This window comes from Hypanus sabinus, chromosome 12 (assembly GCF_030144855.1).
Source record: "Hypanus sabinus isolate sHypSab1 chromosome 12, sHypSab1.hap1, whole genome shotgun sequence".
NCBI lineage: Eukaryota > Metazoa > Chordata > Chondrichthyes > Myliobatiformes > Dasyatidae > Hypanus > Hypanus sabinus.
The window spans coordinates 66,235,023-66,251,189 of NC_082717.1; the positions used below are offsets into that span (position 1 = coordinate 66,235,023).

Sequence of the window (16,167 nt, forward strand, 5' to 3'; positions counted from 1 at the left end):
GACTCCGATCAATATGATTTTTTTTCTCTCATCCAATTTAGCCTTTTTCAGTCTAAGAACAAAGCAAAATGATAAATTTTAGGTGTTTTTACCACAAGATGCTTGACCATTATAAAGAAAGTCACCTGCCTGAAATCTGGCAAAAACTTCAATGTCGATACTCCAAGCATCCTGGGATATGGTAAAACAGGAAATAACCCTGAATTGCTTCACGCATGCATTTTCATTTGAAACTAATGATTACAACCTCAAAGTATTTTCAAAATATGACAATACAGAGAAAATGCTAATGCTGTACTCTTCACAAAATTAAAATTAAAGAATAATAAGTATTTTGCTCCTGCAGCTGGCACTGGCAATGCCGGATCCTGTGTTGCACCAGTGGATGAGGTGGGTAAGCAGTCACAAACACCAGCTGCATCAAAGGAAGTGGCCGACGAAGCAGACAGAAGCCAAGCAGGAACATTCATTAATTCAGACTCATTAAATCTCTGCATCAACAATTCTTGTCACAGTATATATGTGTTCCATTGGTACTACTCTGGTCAAGATCAACTTCACCATATATCCTCTCTATATATCCAGATGCGGTACTATACTGAAGGGAAGTAAAGCGTTTGAGTGTTCAGGTTCAGGAGCCACTTGGCAAGTGGTGCGACACTCTTTCTGACTGAGTAGTGAGGATAGCTGCCTGTCCAGAGATTGCCTGAATTTATTCAATCATTATTTTAAATCATAATGCTTCAATGCCCGACCGGTCAAAAAGGAATTTAAATATTGTACAGTATTTTTAAATGCAGTTGAAAGTAAAATTCCAGTGATACAAATCCTGTCATAAGCCCTTGACCATTCATTGGTGTAGTTACATCAAAGCTGCTTGAGTTTAAATAGAATCAGACCTTGCTTCTTTCTACAATTTTGCATTTAATCCATGGTCAAATGGTTTACAGTCACTGCTTTCAAACAAATGATATGTACTCAAACTGAAATGAATCAGGATTTACTACTTATCTCCTGGTTTCTGTCTCTATAAGAAATTCAGGATTATTTAAAATCCAGTCACCTCTCATTGTGCATCCTTGACATCCTAGAATGTATGCCAAACACATATGCAAGATGTTACAGGCTTCATCTTTATGATAAAGTGTCTGTTGCACCTAATAAAAAACATTGTATGTGTTCAGCATTGAGAAAGTTAAAAAGTACCCTATAGTTAAATAAAATATACAGTGCCTATGAAAAGTATTCACTCCACTGATACCCCCTGGAAGTTTTCATGTTTTACTATTTAACAACGTTTAATCACAGTGGATTTAATTTGGCTTTTTTTTTGACACTGATCAACAGAAAAAGACTTTTGTGTCAAAAGTGAAAATAGATCTGTACAAAGTGATCTAAATTAATTACAAATACAAAACACAGAATAATTGATTGCACAACTATTCACCCCCTTCAATTGTGTTTAGTGGATGTACCTTTGGCAGCAATTACAGCCTTGAGTCTGTGTGGATAGGTCTCTATCAGCTTTGCACATCTGAACAATGCAATTTTTCCTCATTCTTTTTTATAAAACTGCTCAAGCTCTGTCAGACTGCATGGGGATCATGACTGAACAGCCCATTTCAAGCCCAGCCACAATTTCTCAATTGGATTGCGGTCTGGACTCCAACTTGGCCACTCCAGAACATTAACTTTGTTGTTTTTAAGCCATTCCTGTGTAGCTTTGGCTTTATGCTTGTGGTCATTTTCTTGCTGGAAAACAAATCTTCTCCCAAGTCGCAGTTCTTTTGCTGACTGCATCAGGTTTTCCTCCAGGATTTCCATGTATTTTGTTGTATTCATTTTATCCTCCACTTTAACAAGCCTTCCAAGGCCTGCTGCAGTGAATCATCCCCACAACATGATGCAGCCACCACCATGCTTCATGGTGGGGATGGTGAGTTTTTGATGATGTGCAGCATTAGGCGTTCACCAAACAAAGCTTTAGTCTGATGGCCAAAAAGATCAATTTTGGTTTCATCAGACCATAGAACCTTCTTCCGACTGACTTCCGAGTTTCCCACGCCTTCTGGCAAACTCTAGCAGAGATTTTGTGAGAGATTTTTTCAACAGTGGCTTTCTCTTTGCCACTTTCCCATAAAACTGCGACTGGTGAAGCACCCAGGCAACAGTTGTTGTATGCGCAGTCTCTCCCATCTCAGCCATTGAAGCTTGTACCTCCTCCAGAGTTGTCATAGGTCTACTGATGGCCTCTCTCACAAGACCCTTTCTTGCACGGTGACTCAGGTTTTTAGGACAGCCTGCTCTTGGCTGATTTACAGCTGTGCCATATTCTTTCCATCCCTTGATGATTAACTTAACTATACTCCAAGGGACACGGCTTAGAAATGTTCTTGTATCCTTCTCCTGTCTTGTGCTTTTCAAGAACCTTTACGCAGAGTTGCTTGAAGGGTTCTTTTGTCTTCATTGTGCAGTTTGGACCTTCCAGATACAGGTGTATTTTGACTACAATCAATTGAAACACCTTGACTGCACACAGGTGATTTCCATTTAACTAATTATGTGACTTCTGAAATCAATTAGCCACACCAGTGATGATCCAGTGTGTTATATTAAGGGGGCAAATACTTATGCAAATAATTATTTTGTCTGTTATAGTTGCAATTAATTTATATCACTTCGTAGAGATCTGTTTTTACTTTGACACGGAAGAGTCTTTTCTCTGTTGATCAGTGTCAAAAAAACAAATTAAATCCATTATGACTCAATTTTGTAAAACAATAAAACATGAAAACTTCCTGGGGTGGGTGGTGAATACTTTTTATTACTTTTTAGTAATCTCTGCTTGACTAAAAGCTGCCTATTTCCACACAGTGAACCCTCACAAACAAATGAATGGCAGGATAATCTGTATCATCTGGTTGAGAGAGTGGGCAGGACAGTAAAGGAACATCTTGAGAATCTTTTACATCCACTAAATTGAGACAAATCTGTTCTCAATTTAACATCTCAATTGGAAGCAACACACACAAAGAGCTGAAGACCTGCAGGTCAGGCAGCGTCTATGGAAATGAATGAACAATTGACATTTTGGGCTGAGGCCCTTCTTCAGAATGGAGAAAGAAAGAGGGAAGATGCCAGAATTAAAATGGTGGGGTGCATAAGGAGGCTTGTTGGATGTGATAGGTGAAGCCAGGTGGGTGGGAAAGGTCAAGAGTTGGAGAAGAAGGAATCTGATAGAGGATAGTGGATCATGGGAGAAAGGGGAGGAAGAGGGAAGTTTCCTTCTTCTTCAGCTCTTGACCCTTCCTCCCCTACCTGGCTTCTCCTACTCACCCTTCTGATTTATTCTGGTGTCTTCCACTTCTCAGTCCTGAAGAAGGGTCTTGGCCAAAAATGTTGATTATTTATTCAGTTCCATGGATGCTGCCTGACATGCTGAGTTCCTCCAGCATTTTGTGTGTGTTGTTTTGGATTTCCAGCATCTGCAGACTTTGTGTTTGTGTATCTCAATTGGAAGTAGGGATTCTCTAGTGATGTACTGAAGTGTCAACACAAATTGAGTAATCAAATCTCTGAAAGAAAATTTAAACATATAAATTTTAATTTCAAAGTGAGAGTACCAATACTGGCCCAAAACTTACACTGTGACATGAGAACAAACATTATTCTGAAATTAATAATTATATCAACAACGCAATCAGTTGTCTGCCAAATGCATTTTCATGAAGTCAAGCCCAAGACATATTCTGCAGAAAGTGGCAATTCCTGTAAAGCACATACTAGGTCATCCATGGCTGTTGAATGAAGGAATGAAATGTCAAATTATTACAGTATGTCTGAACTTGCCATGTGATAATCACTTCTGAAAACCATTGTATTTTTGAGTCCTTCATTTTGAGCATTCTGTAAACGACACAACCATTAACTGATACTTTAATGGCTTGGTTCTGATCCATTGCTGACAGTGCAGTCACATCAGTAAACAAAACACCTTTATATCTTCAGCAGAATCGCCAGTGCCTCTGGCATTAAAAAAAAATCAACCAGTGTAATTCTGAATGGAAAAATCCTGACAAGCAAAGTCCTGCAAAGCCTTGCTGGCTTGACTTTATTCCTCATGCTCCCATCAGTTTATCTCTAGTTTGCAGTACAGCTTCTTAGGCAGATTCTTCTTTATTACCTCCCCCAACTGCGGAGACACCAACCCTGAATAATTGCTTTGTTGCACCAGTATACACTGTTGGAAAAGTTGCTCAGAGACTTTCAGTTTCCCATCTGTTTATTGAAGGCAATAACTCTCAACTAAATTGAAGTGTCTGGACCCAACAGTATATCCAATGTCATGTGATATAAAACGACTGAATTCTTATAGGTCACCTTCCCATGCAAGCACATAAGTATGTGAATACCTACAAACACACAGGCACAAACATTGCATGTTTGTATTGGGAAGCCTAGATTCTTCAGTGATTGTGCAAAACCATCAGTTTTGCAGAAGCAAGATAAGTAGTCCTGAAACAACTAATTATTTCCTTGTTACATTCCACTACATGATTCCTCTTGGTTCCGCTGTGAAATAGGAGCTTGTTGTAACTCTCAGTATTTACAATGAGGAATCTACTTTCAGATCTCATGCTGGGTAAGACAGGGCACAGGATCCAATGGATATTTTATGGCTGCGAGGAAGATCCTTTAAATTATTTGCTTTACAAGCACTGTATTTAACCATTTAAATGTACTCTGAAGCAGATTAAATATTTTTATTAATTTATAATAACTTAGTTTTAATTGTTTATTTGATTTATTGTAGTTTTGCTGGATTTCAGGGACTTCCCTAATTGGTGATTCACTAGAAGACAAATTTTTTCTCTGACAAATTTCATGGGACTTTTGACTGGTCTGGCTTGTGTTACCTGAGGCTCTTTCATCACTGAGCACTCATTAACCAGTTTCACCTAGCAAGATGACCTCTTCCAACATGGCCAAGGTTAGTTAGTGATGTTGACAAGTTCCCGAAATGGAGCAGCTGGCTGAATATAGGCCACAGCACTGGAGATGAGAAATATTGGTTCAGAGGCACTGTTGACCAGAACAAAATAATAAATAAAATTAAAGATGCCAAAGCCAAAAGGATGGGGCTAAACTGAATTAGCAACAACAGATATTACAGCCTGTTCAAAGCACATTTATTGTCGAATATGATTTTATGAGTTGCCCCTTCTTGTAGGCAGCCTCAAAGACAATAGAATCCAGGAGATCTCCACACCAAGACTGACAGACATCCAACGTGCGAGAAAAAAACTGGTGCGAACAAGAGACACACAGAATTGCTGGGAGTCAGTCCCACACCCACGGAATGAGTTCATTGTTGAGGTAAGTGTAGCCGGTTCAGGAGCCCGATGGCTGCAAGACAACAACCACTCTCGAGCTTGGTGGCGTGGGACCGTGGATATTTGCTCAGCCTTCACTGGTTTTTTTTCCCCTCTGACTCCCTCCTGTGAGCATTTGCTTCTTACCAGGGCAAGCCTCAATGGTTGCAGCCTGTCCTTAGTCTCCTTCTTTAGGCTCTTTATTTCAAACTTAAATGGGGAATTTTGCTTGGCCATTTAACTGCTGGAATGGTGATTGGCTCTCAGCCAATGTAAATGACTCTACTTATGAAGGCTCTTTGGCCTGTAACGTTAACTCTTCACAAATGCTGCCTGACCTGATGAGTGCTTTTCACTTCACATTTCTGGCATTGCAGTAGCTTTTCCACACACAAAAGACCTATTTCTGATAGTGGTCGAGCTGAGCCTCTGATGCTTTCCTGTTCACCAAAAAGGCCAGTGGTCACTGCCAGTCCATAAATGGCTGGTGAACAGTGTTTTTGATTTCAGTTCTGGGTCTGTAGTTGCACATGACCAGACTGGGAAAGGTCAAACTTCCTTCCAAAGGACAGTTGTGAAAGGCATTTATAACAATGCAGTAATTTCATTGACACCATTAAGTAGCCTTATAACTCCAGATCTATTAAAAATCTGGGCACATTTTACTGAGTCTATTATCGAATGAACTATTAATAGACTCAATCAACCATCTCAAGTCAACTATCCCAGAATGTGAAAAAGAGTGATGATGATATCTAGCTTAGATTAGTACAATTTCTTTCCACTTATCTGGAATATCTTTGTGATGATGAGGAATATACAACAGAATGTTCTGTGGAAACCTGATGTGCAGTTTCCAAGCTCAGTATATGATCAAGATAATCAAGAGTTGTCTGGGAATTCCCACACAAAAATGAAAAAAAAACTGAATAAACTCATTGTCAAGGGAACCAAATGTTTACTCAGAACGGATGAGCTGGATGTGAAAAATGGCATTTGTCATCAATTTTTTCTTGCGACCTTGTGAATAAAGCCATTGGAATTCCTTTGGCAAAAATAACATGACTATCTACACATTTCAAGGACACAGCATTTTACACAGTATCAGCCAGTCACCAGGATTCAGGCAGCTTAATAGAAGAAAATTCAATTTGTTTTAAATAGCAGCACACTTATTATTGACAGTGGTTACACTACAAAATTAAATTTAAAACAAGCAACCATAACACATGCTGTACTTGGCAGAAAATTAATTTCAAACATTAATTTTCAACTTTATAATTTGAAGAAATTGTTGACAGTTCCCTTAGATCATCTCCTCATGTTGGATGTTGATTATTCTTCACAACGGACAATTCCTTCCCTTTGTTATATTCTTACTTTCAATATTATTGTTGCTAATAAAAGGAAAAATGCAATCCAAGCCAGAGTGATCACAAATCCATTCCACACCGGCCAATGGGTAAATCCCCATCCTATAATATTAAAGGGAATAGGTTGAAATGAGTGAAATATTATTACAACAGCAAACCTTATTTACTGAACATCTTGATCATTTTAATCCAACTGCATGGATTGACTTGAGGAAGGAAGTTCATCTCTTTTGGCCAAAACCCAAGTACATACCCAAGAGCCAAGATTCACTACTCCTGTAAAAATACTACACCTTTATACATTTGCTGTGTAAATATTGTGCATTATTCTAAACTGCTCAAGGTCTTAATTTTATTTGGAAGTCCTCATCTGTACTATTGATCAGGCACACATTATGAATCATTGGGAAATTAACTGTTGTTGCTGTGTACGCGGAACAATATTAGGGAAGCGATCTGACATTAGTTCACCAAACTGAAAAAGCATTCAGCTCTTGTGACAAAAAGATTAGCTTAGGCAAAATTAAAAGTCAGGGATTCAGACAACATTACTTTTTCCAAAGGGCAGTTCAATTTTTGAAAAAAGCAAATAACCAGTGCAGGGGTTTGAATCGGAAACTGGTTTAGAGAGGAAACAAGCAAATAAGTCCCTGCGTTTGATTTATATTTACAACAATTAATGAATGACAGAAATATGCACAAACTCTCACAAGAACGGACATGGGAAGTTAAATGGATGGTCTGAAGTCAGTGAAGATCTTCAGATGAAATGTCCCCTAATTTTGCTTTTTCAACTTTTGCTTGAAATATACAGTACATTCCAAGTTCTCAAATATTAAAATAATTGAGCACCAATGTCTTCTATGGTCTGAACTTTGGTTCTGATTCACAACTTTTCCTATTGATATACGAACATTAGAATTGCCTTAGAGTATAACGGAGATAGTGAACTAAAACAGTGGCATTTTCTTGGAGAGCGATTTGGTTTCAAGGCCTTGGAATACTCATCACAATAAGCTCCTGGTCTCAATTAGGGCATTTTGCAGAAGTCAGGCGATTAGGCAGATCAGATTGGGAAGACTTAACCCCAACTAGTTAACAACCAGTTAACCCTAACTGGTTAGCAAGGGAACATTAACCCTGCTTGGTCAGGGACATTGTTTAACCACGGTTGTTCAGTGAGGGCCAGTAAACCAAATGGTCACCAAGGAACTGTGGTCAGTGAAGGACAGTTAATCACAACTGGTCCTTGAGGCTTGATTGGTTAGAGAAGGAGAGTTTATCCTAACCCTGCCTGATATGGAATGTTAACATTGACTAGACAAAAAAGTTAACTATAATGGAGTAGCCAGGGTTAACTGTCCACTCTCTTACTCACAGAAAACAAAATAAATTCTCCATTGTTAATTGTTTAAAACTTATCAGAAAGATGGTAGATTGACAGTGTGATATCCAGCACAGAAGATGGCTGGATTATGTGAAAGTTCTTTGAAGAACCCATCCAATTAGCCAGACTCGTATACTCTCTTCATTGCCCTGTATCATTTCTCACTCATTCATTTTACTCTGTATGGAGTTATGGTTGAACTCATTTCAATTAAACTTTCAGGCTGTGTCTTTCAGATGACATCATACTTTGGATTCAGAGAAAGCTTATACCACAGGAGACTGATTAGCCCATTGTTTATATGCTGGCTCTCTACCAGACCAAAACACTAGATCTATCTGCAGCCTCTTTTGCATGGACTTGCAAATTTTTTCCCCTCACCATACGTTTCTTCAATTTGCTCTTAAAGGCTTTGATGAAACTTGCTTTCTCAACATGCCCCACCAGTTCCAAGGACTTGTGCACACAGATCTCTGGATCCCTCTACAATGCACTCCATTTATAGTTGTAGAAAAATATTTTATACACATTTTTCTAGAAATAGATTACATTTATATCCTTTATTCTATTAGTTCATCACATTCATATTTCTGTGTTCATATTTTGCTGCATCCCATCACTATTTTTCCCCCATAGTTCCCAATACCTGAGATTTGTATTTAGAAATTATGTCTTTCATCCCCATTTTAAACAGTTAATATAGATCCAAAATAAAAAAATACTCCTACACTGATCCTGTGAAATGCCCGAATTCATCTTCTTTCAGACCAAAAAACAACCATTCAAGTTGATAGTAGACCAACTGCATTCACATGTGGTCAATGTCCTTTAGTTTTGTTTCTAAGCTTGTTAACGTGGCAGCTTATCAAAAGTCCCCTGGAAGTCCATGTGCATCACACTGGTGAAAGTAATTCAGTCAACTATGTTACTTAATAAAAATACCCTCTCAAATTAGTTAAACACCACTTACCTTTAATAGATGCATGTTGATTAATCCATTTTATTTCAGGTTACTATTCATCCTACACGAGATTAGTATTTCTAAAGTTAAGCAAACTGACCTGCAGTATCCATGTTTATTCTTAATCTATTTAGAGAATGAATAACAAAGACTATCCTCTGGCACCACAACTTTCACCTGTAAGATTATGGTCTGGGTTGTCTAACATTTCCTCCCAGCTCTCCTTGAAAATTGTTGTGGTGATTTACATACAACCTACTTTTGCTTGTAAATGTTATTATATCTGTTATACATGTATAATCTCCTCCTTCACAATTGCATTGGAAGCACCCTCCTCCCTGGTACAGGCGGATGCAAAGTACTAATTTGGCACCTTACCAATAGTCTGCATGCATGTGCAAGTCCCAATTTAGTCCTTGCATTCTCCCATGTACTACCCTCCTACTATTCATATGCTAACACTAGCCTTTTGGATTCTAATTATCTTCTCTCACATACTCCCTTTGCCTTTCTTCACTTCCTCTCTGATTTTCTTTGTGATCAGCATTGTTCTTGCCGGCAATGACAGAAGTGTTTACTTGGAGTTTATTTGGAATATATTTCAACACTAATGACACCACATACGATCTTGAAAAATTTACTGAGTCTTACCAAGCCTGATTAGAATAAGCACACTTATAACTTGATGCTTTGTTGATTAAATGCTGCCAATCTAAAATGCTAGCTGTGCACAAGAGGCTTTAAGTTTCTCATCACAGAATATGTTTGCTTCACCGTCCGATATTATCAATCACATCCACACTTTACATTTGCCACCTCTATTGGAGGCATCCTAGATATTTATCAAAGTACATATGCAGCATGTCCTCATACACAATCCTGAGATTCATTTTCTTGTGGGCATTCACAGCAAGTACAAGAAACACAATAGAACCGATGAAAGACCGCATACAACAGGACAGACAGCCAATCAGTGTGCAGAAGACAACAAACTGTGCAAATACTAAAGAGAAAAGAAATAATATTAATAAGTATCAAGAACATGAGATGAGTCCTTGAGAGAGAGTCCGTAGGTGGTGGGAAGAGTTCAGCGGGGTTGGTGAAGTTGCCCCTGGGTTCAAGAGCCTGATGGTTGAGGGGTAATAACGGTTCCTGAACTGGGTGATGTGGGTCCTGGGGCTCCTGTACCACCTTCCTGATGGCAGCAGTGAGAAGAGGGCGTGGCTAGGATGCTGGATGAACTGGAGTTCATTCCAGTTGGTGAGGAAAGGAGACTTAAGCCTGGCCATTCAGAGAAGGAGAATTAACCACAGTCTTTTTGAGAAGGAGAGATAATTGTTGCTGATTAGGGAAATATGCTAACCTTGGGAAATACTGCACAATTCAACAGATTACAACTAGACACAGATTAAGTTCATCCTCTACTCAGGTTAATGGGCGGGCAAAGGTTTATTACGTGACATAATAGTAGTCTAATTCTGAAACTGGTTTTCACTGAATTCAATTAATTTGAATTTCAGAAGCAGAATTCAGTTGTCATATATCATGCATTTAATGTGAGAGCTGAGGACTAATTTCTTGCCCAACTCCTTCTTCATGGTCATTGATATGATGCAATCTGGAGAATATCCATTAAAGGAGACAGAAATAAGTTTATTTAAAAGTATGCAAAAATATATTTTTATTCAATATAATCACAATGCAAATCTGAACATTCTTAACGACAAAAACTAGTTTCCAGATGTGCAAATTTATTTTCAACCAATCTGAAGCAGTAAGTTTAAAAAAACATGTTCCTTACCTCGGTAAAGTATACCTCGAAGAGCTTCTGATGCATAGGTTTGCGGCAAAATTAAACTAATGCATCTTAGTGGGTATGGAATGCTTTCAATTGGCCAAATGATTCCTGTAAACAAGAAAAAGGAAAGAGGATTTGGATTCAATCAGTTCCTGAAATTCAGCTGCCATTTGGGTGCAATGGGGAAAGAGAAAATAACAAGGTTTTTTTTTTGCTATGTAGCATGTTATTATCTGGATTATCTTGCTGGATAAACATCTAAAAGGAAAGAAATCTACAGACTGAAGAAAAAGCAGTACTGTGGGCTAGATTTAATGGATCCATCAAATAATCTAAACAGGCACAGTGGGCTGAAGGGCTTCTGGCTGTGCTGAATCTTTTCCTTTGCTGGTTTTATTGAAAAAGATATATCATGAGTTACTGCAGGAACAACATGAAGCAATTGGATGTTATAATTTCTAGTATGTTGCTGCAGTGGTACTTTAGACACAATATATCAATGTTCAAAGTGAATTTATTATCAAAGTACATTTGTCACCATATACAACCCAGAGTTTCATTTTCTTGCAAACATAATTAATAAATCTATAGCATTATAACCATAACACTATCAATGAAAGACTGTACCAACTTGGGTGTTCAACCAGTGTGCAAAAGACAACAAACTGTGCAAATACAAAATGTAAGACACAGCAATAAATATTAAAAACACGAGTTGAAGAGTCCTTGAAAGGAAGACCATAGGTTGTGGGAACATTTCAATGATGGGGCAAGTTCAAGGGCTCGATGGTTGAGGGGTAATAACTGTTCCTGAACCTGGTGATGTGAGTTCTGACTGATCTCTACTGAGTACACTAGGGTACTGGTTATTTTTCTTGCAAGATGGAATATAGGCACACTAAAAAGCATTTGATGATCAGTCACTACAATGATAGGACATAATATTGAACAAATTTCTTGTTGAACAAAATTCAGATAATTATAAGACATAAAAGCAGCATTAGACCTATCGAGTCTGATCTGCCCTTTGATCATGGCTGATACATTTTCTCTCTCAACCCCATTCTCCTGCCCTCTCTGTAAACATTGACACCTTTACTAATCAAGAACTCAACCTCCACTTTAAATATAACCAATGATTTGGCCTCCACAACTGTCTGTGGCAATGAACTCCACAGATTCACATCCAACTGGCTAAAGAACTTCCTCCTCATCTCTGTTCTAAAGGGATGTCCTTCCATTCTAAGGCTGCGCATTCTGGTACATTGTACTCTCCTACTATTGGAAATATCCTTTCCTGCACTAGGGCTCCCAAGTCCCTTTGCAACTCTGATTTCTGAATTTGTTTTGATTAGAAAATAGTCTACACCTTTATTCCTTCTACTGAAGTGCATGACCAAACATGTATTCCAGCTGCCACTCCTTTGCCCATTCTTCTCATCTGTCCGTCTTTCTGCAGACACCCTGCTTCCTCAACACTGCCTGTTCCTCCATCTAGCTTTGTATTGTCAGCTAATGTTTCCACAAAGCTATCAATTCAGTCATCCAGATCATTGACATAAAAAGTGAAAAGCAGTCCCAATACTGATTCCTGTATAACACCACTAGTCACCAGCAGCCAACCAGAAAAATCCCCTTTTATTCCTACTCTTTGCCTCCTCCCATTCTGTCAATCTCTGTCTTTGCTAGTATCTTTCCTGTAATACCATGGGCTCTTATCCTGTTTAGCAGCCTCATGTGCAGCACCTTGTCAAAAGCCTTCTGAAAATCCAAGTAACCAACATCCATTGGCTCACCTTTATCTATCCTGCCTGTTCTTTCCCCTCAAGGAAGCCTTCAGCCCATTTTATCATGTGCTTTCAAGTAACTGAAGCCTCATACTTAATAATTGACTTGAAAATCTTACCTACCACTGAAGCCAGGCTAATTAGCTTATAATTTCCTGTCTTTTGCCTCTCTCAAAGAGTGGAGTGGCATTTCTAATTTTCCAGTTCTCTGGAACCATTCTGGAACCTAGTGATTCTTGAAAGACCATTACTAACGCCGCCACAGTCTCTTCAGCTACCTCTTTCAGTACCCTGGGGTGTCAGTCCATCTGGTCCAGATGACATCCATATGCAGACCTTTCAACTTCCCAAGCACCTTCTCCTTAGTAATAGCAACTTCACTCACTTCTGCCCCCCGACACTTGAATTTCTGGCATATTGTGGTGTCTTCCATAATGAAGACTGACACAAAACACTTACTAAGTTAATCCTCCATTTCTTTGTCCCCATTACTACTCTCCAGCATAATTTTCCAACAGTCCAATATCCACTCTTGCCTCTTTTATTCCTTATAAATCTGTAAAAAACTTTTTAGTATCCTCTTTTATATTCTTAGGTAGCTTTCCTTCATATTTCATCTTTTCTCTCAATACTTCTTAGTTGCCTTCTGTTGGTTTTTAAAAAACTTCCCAAACCTCCAGCTTCCAACAAATTTTTGCTATATTTTTTATGCCTTCTCTTTTGCTTTTATACTGTCTTTGATTTCCCTTGTCAGCCATGGTTGCCTCATTCTCCTCTTTTTTCTTTGGGATAAAATCATCTGATGTCTTTAGTGTTCCTTCCAGATACTCCAGCCATTGCTGTTCTGGCAATCATTTCTGCTCATGTCCCCTCCTAATCAACTTCTCTCGCACACCTGCATAGATTCCTTTACTCAACTGTGATACCAATACAAATGATTTTAGTTTCTCCCTCTCAAACTGATATTATAATCACTGTCCTCTAGGAGTTCCTTTACCTTAAACTCCTTAATCAAATCTTATTTATTACACAATATCCAATCCAGAATTGCCTTTTCCCTAGTGGTCTTGACCACAAGCTACTCTAAAAGGCCATCTCGTAGGCATTCTCCAAATTCCTTCTGTTGGGATCGAGCACCAATCCGATTTTCAAAGTTTACCTGCATATCGAAATCCTCCATGACCATGAAAACATTGCCCTTTTGTGTCTTTTCTAGTTCCCATTGTAATCTGTACCTCATATTCTGGTTACTGTATTTGAAGCCAATACAGTATACACCTCCCATCAGGATCAGATTACCCACAAGAATTCTACGTACATCTGATCATGTGGCACTTCCCCTCTTCAAAGGATTTGATTTCATGATTTTTTTCTAACCAATAGCTACCCCCTCTGCTCACCTGCCTGTCCTTTCAACACTATGTGTACCCTTGGATGTTAAGCTACCAGCCGTGATCTTCCTTTGGCCACAAGTATTGTGCTGTCCACATCATACCTACCAGTTTCTAACTGTGCTGCAAGATCATTTGCTTTATTTGTATACGATGTGCATTTAAATATAACACCATTAGGACCGTATTCACCATCCCTCTCTTCAAATGTTGTCTCCATGTTGCCTGAAAGTAAATTCTTTTCCCTTTCTAAATTTTTTTAAAATCTTATTTTGTTTTTATCCTGGGAGTTCAATAATCTCACCTGCCCTCCCCTTCCCTTTTGCAGTCCTGGGTAGGTCTGTGGTCTGTAGTCTAGTGCAGTTGTTGTGTTGTGTGGTTTTTTTTATTATGTAGTTCAGTCTAGTTTTTGTACTGTGTCATGTAACACCATGATCCTGAAAGACATTGTCTCGTTTTTACTATGTAGTGTACCAGCAGTTATGGTTGAAATGACAATAAAAGTGATTTGACTTGCTTTATCCATACTTTTCCAGGCTGTTGAAACCCACACCTCCCCCCAACCACCAAGATATTTAGATTAAAGTCTTATCTGCAGCCTTGGTTAAGCAATTCACCAGGACCCCTTGACCTTGGTTCAGGTGGGGCCAGTCCCATCAAATCAGCTCCCTCCTTTTTCAATAATGGTACCAAGGTCCCTTGAATTTAAACCCACTTCTCCCACACCGATCTTTGAACCACACATTTTTTACTCTATAATCTTATTAACACTGTGCCAATTTGCAGTCTAAAGGTTACTCACTTTTTATTTCTGTGTTTTAATTTAGTCTATCTGTTCAAATTCCCTCAGCAGAACCTCTTTCCTTGTTCTTCTGACATTGCTGGTACACACCTGGATCACAAGAACTGGATTTTTCCCCTCCCACTCCAAAAATGTTGTTTCCTTTTGTCCTCATCATGGTGAAAGTATGAAGTTACTTACTCCATTGCATTCTCTGATCACTCATCTGAATTACAGCCCAAGAACAGCTTAGTACAGAGAGTCAATACAAGAGCAATTCCAAATATCTGGATCAAGATTAGTGTCAGGAACAGAGGTTGTGCTCCCTCCAGTCGGACCACAGTGGGAAACTGAGAATGATCTTCCTAATCCTTTTGGGACCTGCAATTATGCAAACTGACTCGTGAATTTCAACCTACTGTAGGGTCTGTATCAATGCACATGGATCTGAATGGATCTGAGAGACAAGCTAGCACTGCTAATGCTTTGAAGACAATATTCAATACAAAATTCCATCTCTGGATCCTCTTCTCCATCTCTTCCGTTGTTCCTCACTTTTTCTATCTCCAGTCCACATTCTGCTTCACGGGTCTGATAAATTCTCTCAGCAGTTACAATCATTAGATGTGATAATAACACAGGCTACATTGACTTGGTCAGATCTACCCTTTTCAGCAAATGAGACTGTTCTTTTCAGATTTTTAGCTCATCCCGATTTTGAATCGGGAGCAAGTTACAGCTTGTGATTCAGCTGGGAGCTCAGAGAATTCGACCGTGCAGGTAGGATTTAAGCCTACCTGGTCAATACCTGTGGAGGAGGGGGGACTGCGCAGGCGCGAGTGACGTCAGCGTCGAGCGCGCACTTTAAAAGGCAGGACTTCTTGTCAGAGCGGGCAGCGGAGTCCGTGGAAGCAGAGTCCTGGGCTTCGGTAAGCCTGTGTGATTGCTCGCTGAGGGGAAGAAGGTAAGGTCGCTAGGTGATTTTTAGACTTATTCTATTAATCCAGTTCAGGTATGGGGGAGACAGTCAGAGCAGTGGTGTGCTCCGTATGCAGTATGTGGGAAGTCAGGGTCAACACAGTTGTCCCTGATGACCACACCTGCAAAAGGTGCGTCCAGCTGCGGCTCCTATCAGCCCGAGTTAGGGAGTTGGAGCAGGAGCTGGATGAACTACGGATCATTCGGGAGGTGGAGGCAGAGATAGATAGGAGTTATCAGGAGGTAGTCACACCAAAAAACCAAGAAGTAGGCAGATGGGTGACGGTCCAGAGAGGCAGGGGGAGCAGGCAGAGAGAGCAGAGCACCCCTGCGGCCATT

General features: G+C 39.3%; 1 protein-coding gene across 1 annotated transcript in view; it reads right to left on the reverse strand.

The window, feature by feature from the left end:
- Positions 1-3,425: 3,425 nt before the first annotated feature.
- The window catches only part of abch1 (ATP-binding cassette, sub-family H, member 1), a 62,110-nt gene continuing 49,368 nt past the window's right edge, over positions 3,426-16,167 (reverse strand). The window contains exons 18-20 of the mRNA XM_059986141.1: positions 10,895-10,999; positions 6,753-6,847; positions 3,426-3,575 (exon numbers count right to left, since the gene is read on the reverse strand). Coding sequence (XP_059842124.1) covers positions 3,531-3,575; positions 6,753-6,847; positions 10,895-10,999 — 245 coding nt within the window. The 3' untranslated portion in view covers positions 3,426-3,530. The remainder of the gene's footprint in view (positions 3,576-6,752; positions 6,848-10,894; positions 11,000-16,167) is intronic.